Consider the following 6,076-nt stretch of genomic DNA (forward strand, 5'->3'; position numbering starts at 1 on the left):
AAAAAAAAAAAAAAAAAAAAATGCTAGGTGCAGTGGCTCATGCCTGTAATCCTAGCACTTTGAGAGATTGAGGCAGGCAGATGGCTTGAGCTCAGGAGTTCGAGACCAACCTGGGGAACATGGCAAAACTCTGTCTCTTAAAAAATATATATACAAAAAAATAGCCAGGCATGATGGCTTGCACCTGTAGTCCCAGGTATTTGAGGGGCTTGAGGTGGGAGGATCACTTGAGCCCAGGAGGTCAAGGCTGCAATGAGCTGAGATGGCGCCACTGCACTTCACCCTGGGTGACCAAGTGAGATCCTGTCTCAAAAAAAAAAAAAAAAGAATTCAGTCATAACCTAGAATTACTATTTTGTAGCCTTTTAATACACACAAATGTATGTATAATTGACAAACTATATGTATTTGACAATTTTTCAAGAATATATGCAGATTATTTCTAATAATGCTTATACATTCAGGTGTTGCAAATGATGCTGGAGAGATCACGCTGATACCTATTTCCATGAATACAAATCAAGATTCCAAAGTCAAGAGTCCTGTATCACTTACTGCTCATTCATTAATTGGTGCTTCTCCAAAACAGACCAATCTGACTAAAGCACAAGAGGTACATCCAACTGGAATAAGCAAACCAAAGAGAACTGGGTCCTTAGCACTATTTTACAGAAAGGTATGTTTTTCTATAGCATTTAAAAAGAGTTCATTTAATCAGTGGAAGAAAGATTGAGTAACAGAGACAGACTTTGGTCTCTTTTTTTTAATATACATAACAAATTTTATCATTTTAACCATTTTTAAGTATATAGTTCAACTGTATTAAATACATTCACATTGTTGTGCAGCTATTCAGTATTACTACCATCCATCTCCAGAACTTTTTCGTCTTCCCATTCTGAAACTCTGTACCCATTTCTCCCTTCCCCCAGCTTCTGGCAACTACTATTCTACTTTCTGTTTCTGTGAATTTGACTACTCTAGGTTCCTCACATGAGTGAAATCATATGATATTTGTTCTTTTTGTGACTGGCTTAGCATAATGTCATGTAGGCTCATCCATATTATAGCTTGTGCCAGAATTTCCTTTCTTTTCAAGGCTGAATAATATTCCATTGTATAAAGAAGAGAAAAAAGAGAACAAAAGAAAAAAATACTCCGTTGTATGAATATGCTTTTTTTTTAATACCACATTTTGTTTATTCATTCACCTGTTGATGGGCATTTGGGTTGTTTCTACCTTTTGACTATTGTGAATAATGCTGCTGTGAACATTTGTGTACAGGTGTCTGTTCAGACCAGGTGCAGTAGCTCACATCTGTAATCCCAGCACTTTGTGAGGCTGAGACAGGAAGATCACTTGAACCCAGGAGTTTGAGACCACCCTGGGCAACACAGTGAGACCTTATCTCTACAAAAAATTTAAAATATTAAAAGAAAAAAAAATAGCCAGGTGTAGTGGCATATGCCTATAGTCCTGGCTACTTTGGAGGCTGAAGTAGGAGGATCACTTGAGGACAGGAGGTTGAGGCTACAGTAAGTTGAGATCATGACCCTGCACTCCAGCCTGGGCAACAGAACAAAGCCCTGCCTTAAGAAGAAAAAAAAATAGCAACAAATATCTATTCAAGTCTCTAGTCTCTGCTTTTAATTCCTTTGGGTGTATTCTCAGAAATGGGAGAGTAATTCAGTATTTAATTTTCTTTTTTTTTTTTTTTTTTTTTTTTTTTTTGTGTTTTTTTTTTTTTTTTTTTTTTTTTTTGAGACGGAGTTTCGCTCTTGTTACCCAGGCTGGAGTGCAATGGCGCGATCTCGGCTCACCGCAACCTCCGCCTCCCGGGTTCAGGCAATTCCCCTGCCTCAGCCTCCTGAGTAGCTGGGATTACAGGCACGCGCCACCATGCCCAGCTGATTTTTTTTGTATTTTTAGTAGAGACGGGGTTTCACCATGTTGACCAGGATGGTCTTGATCTCTTGACCTCGTGATCCACCCGCCTCAGCCTCCCAAAGCAGTATTTAATTTTCTGAGGAACCATAATACCATTTTCCACAGTGGCTGGATCATTTTACATTCCTACCAGAAGGCACAAGTGTTCCAAGTTCTTCACATCTGTGCCAGCGTTTGGTGTTTTCTGGTTTATTTGTTTTTTTGATAATGGCCATCCAGTGAGTGTAAAGAGACATCTTATTATAGTTTCAATTTTCATTTCCCTAATGATTAGTGATGTTGAGTATCTTTTCATGTGCTTTTGCTCATCTATATATCTTCATCGTAGAAACGTCTGTTCAAGCCTTTTGCTCATATTTTAATTACGTTTTTTTGGGTTTTGTTGTTGAATTGGAGGAGTTCTTTATGTATTCTAGATATTAATCCCCTATAAAATATACTGTTTACAAATATTTTCTCCCATTATATGAGTTGTCTTCTCATTCTGTTGATAGTGTTCTTGACACATGAAAATTTTTAATTTTAATAAAGCCAGTTTATCTATTCTTTTTATTTATTGTCTATGTTTTCGATGTCATATACAAGAAATCATTGCCAAATCCAGTATTATGAAACTTTTCCTCTATGTTTTCATCTAAGAATTTTATAGTTTTTATCTCTTACATTTATTGTGTCTATTTTTTATTTATTTATTTATTTTCTGAGATGGAGTCTCACTCTGTCACCTAGGCTGGAATGCAATGCCACAATCTTGGCTCACTGCAACCTCTGCTGCCTAGGTTCAGGGGATTCTCCTGCCTCAGCCTCCTGAGTAGCTGGGATTACAGGCACCTGCCACTGCGCCCAGCTAATTTTTGTAGTTTTAGTAAAGACGAGCTTTCAGCATCTTGGCCAGGCTGTTCTTAAACTCCTGACCTAGTGAACCAACCACCTCGGCCTCCCAAAGTGCTGGGATTATAGGTGTGAACCACCGTGCCCAGCCTATTACAGCTAATTTTTTTTTTTTTTATTTCGAGACAGTGTCTCACTTTGTCACCCAGGCTAGAGTGAGTGGCACAATCACAGCTCACTGCAGCCTCCACCTCCCTTGTTCAAATGATCCTCCCACCTCAACCCCCCAAGTAGCTAGGACTACAGGCACGTGCCACCATGCCTGGCTAGTTTTTTGTTTTGTTTTGGTTTGGTTTTTTGGGGTTTTTTTGAGATGGAGTCTCACTCTGTCACCCAGACTGGAGTGCAGTGGTGTGATCTCAGCTCACTGCAACCCCCACCTCCCCGGTTCAAGCAATTCTCCTGTCCCAGCCTCCCAAGTAGCTGGGACTACAGGCTCATGCCACCATGCCTGACTAATTTTTGTATTTTTAGTACAGATGGGATTTTACCATACTGATCAGGCTGGTTTCAAACTACTGACCTCGGGTGATACACCCGCCTTGGCCTCCCAAAGTGCTGAGATTACAGGTGTGAGCCACCATGCCCAGCCTATTTTTGCATTTTTTGTGGAGACAGGTTTCATCATGTTGCCCAGCTGGTCTGGAACTCATGAGTTTAAGCGATCTACCTGTCTCAGTCTCCCAAAGTGCTGGGATCACCACCTTGAGCCACCACACCCAGCCAAAATTTCATTTTGAATTAAAATTCAAAAATTTTAATTTTTGAATATGGTGTTAGATAAGGATCTAAAGTCATTCTTTTGCACATGAATATCCATTTTTCCCAGCACCATTTGTTGAAAAGACTGTCCTTTCTCATTGAGTGAGCTTAGAATCCTTGTTGAAAAGTCACTTGATCATAGATATGGGGGTTTAATTCTGGGCTCTGTATTCTATTCATTGGTCTATTTGTGGGTCTGTATTCAGTACCATACTGTTATGATAACCATAGCTTTGTGTCATAAGTTTTAAAATCAGGAGGTGTGAGACCTCCAACTTTGTTTTTCTTTATTAAGATTGTTTTGGCTATTTAGGATTTCTTGACAGTCCATAAGAATTTTAGGATGGGTTTTTCTCTTTCTGCAAACACATTGTTGGAATTTTGATAGGGATTGCATTGCATATAGAGATTGCATTGGCTAGTGTTGACATCTTAAGAATATTAAGTCTTGGCCGGGCGCGGTGGCTCAAGCCTGTAATCCCAGCACTTTGGGAGGCCGAGGCGGGTGGATCACGAGGTCAAGAGATCGAGACTATCCTGGTCAACATGGTGACACCCCGTCTCTACTAAAAATACAAAAAAATTAGCTGGGCATGGTGGCGCGCACCTGTAATCCCAGCTACTCAGGAGGCTGAGGCAGGAGAATTGCCTGAACCCAGGAGGCGGAGGTTGCGGTGAGGTGAAATTGGGCCATTGCACTCCAGCCTGGGTAACAAGAGCGAAACTCCGTCTCAAAAAAAAAAAAAAAAAAAGAATATTAAGTCTTCCAGTCCATGACCATAAGATGTCTTTTCATTCATTTGTGTCTTCTTTAATTTCTTTCAGCAACATTTTGTGGTTTTCAGTATATGTCTTTTGCAAGACAAGTCCTTGCTTAAGATTATTCCTAAGTATTGTATTATTTTTCATGCTATTGTAAGTGGAATTGTTTTCTTAATTTTATTTTTTAGGTTCATTAATATAAAGGAACACAAGTGGTGGTGGTGGTGTATCGATTTTTTTATTTTGCAGCTTTGCTGATTTATTTATTAGTTCTATTAGTTTTTATGGATTCTTTAGGTTTTTTGGGTTTTCCATATATAAGATCATGTCATCTGTGAACAAAGATAATTTTACTTCTTTCTTTCCAATTTGGATTTCTTTTTCCTGCCTAATTGCTCTGGCTAGGATTTCCAGTTCTATGTTGAATAAAATTGGCGAAAGCAAACATCCTTGTCTTACTCCTGATCTTAGAGGAACAGCTTTCAGGTTTTCAGTTTTTGAGTATGATGTTAGCTGTGGGTTTTTTATATACAGTTGACCCTTGAACAATATGTTTTTGCACTGTACAAATCCAGTTATATACAGATGTCATTAAGCCAACACAGCATGAAAATACAATATTTGAGGAATGTGAAACCTGTGTATACAGAGGGCCAACTTTTTTTTTTTTTGCGGGGAGATGGACTCTTGCTCTGCTATCCAGGCTGGAGTGCAGTGGCACAAACTTGGCTGACTGTAACCTCTCCCTCCCAGGTTCAAGCAAGTCTTCTGCCTCGGGCTCCCGAGTAGCTGGAATTGCAGAGCAGACCACCATGCCCGGCGAATTTTTGTTTTAGTAGAGACAGAGTTTCACCAGATTAATCAGGCTGGTCTTGAACTCCTGACCTTAGGTGATCCTCCCTCCTTGTCCTCCCAAAGTGCTGGGATTGCAGGGGTGAGCCACTGTGCCTGGTCAAGGGCCAACTTTTTGTACGTGGGGGTTCCACAGGGCCAAATGCAGGACTTGAGTATGCACAGATTCAGGTATATGCAGGGGCTCCTGGAACAAATCTGCGTACCAAAGGATGACTGTGTATCCTTTATTATGTTTAGGTAGTTTCCTTCTCTGCCTAGCTTGTTAAGTAGTTTTATTATAAAAGGGTATTAAATTTTGTCAGATGCTTTCTCTGTATTGAAATGATTATATAGCCTTTTTCCCTTTGTTCTGTTAATATGGTGTGTTACACAGATTGATTTCCTTATGTTAAATTATCATTACTTTCTAAGAATAAATTCTACTTGGTCATGGTGTATATCCTCTTCATATGCTGTTGAATTTGTTTTGCTTGTATTTAGTTGAGGAGTTTTGCATCAGTATTCATAAAATATAGTGGTCTGTATTTTTTTCTTATACTTTCTTTGTCTGGCTTTGCTATCAAGTAATGTACCTTTAGCCATTTAAAAAATATATTTGAGCTGGACGTAATGGCTTATGCCTGTAATCCCAGCACTTTGGGAGGCCGAGGTGGGCAAATCATGAGGTCAAGAGACCGAGACCATCCTGGCCAACATGATGAAACCCCCGTCTCTACTAAAAATATAGAAAATTAGCTGGGGATGGCCGGGCGCGGTGGCTCAAGCCTGTAATCCCAGCACTTTGGGAGGCCGAGGCGGGTGGATCACGAGGTCAAGAGATCGAGACCATCCTGGTCAACATGGTGAAACTCCGTCTCT

General features: G+C 39.9%; 1 protein-coding gene across 1 annotated transcript in view; it reads left to right on the top strand.

The window, feature by feature from the left end:
- RBL1 (RB transcriptional corepressor like 1) overlaps positions 1-6,076 on the top strand; it is an 80,720-nt gene that overhangs the window by 51,202 nt on the left and 23,442 nt on the right. Inside the window, exon 15 of the mRNA XM_037734423.1 lies at positions 465-676. Coding sequence (XP_037590351.1) covers positions 465-676 — 212 coding nt within the window. The remainder of the gene's footprint in view (positions 1-464; positions 677-6,076) is intronic.

This window comes from Cebus imitator, unplaced genomic scaffold (assembly GCF_001604975.1).
Source record: "Cebus imitator isolate Cc_AM_T3 unplaced genomic scaffold, Cebus_imitator-1.0 Scaffold18, whole genome shotgun sequence".
Lineage (NCBI taxonomy): Eukaryota > Metazoa > Chordata > Mammalia > Primates > Cebidae > Cebus > Cebus imitator.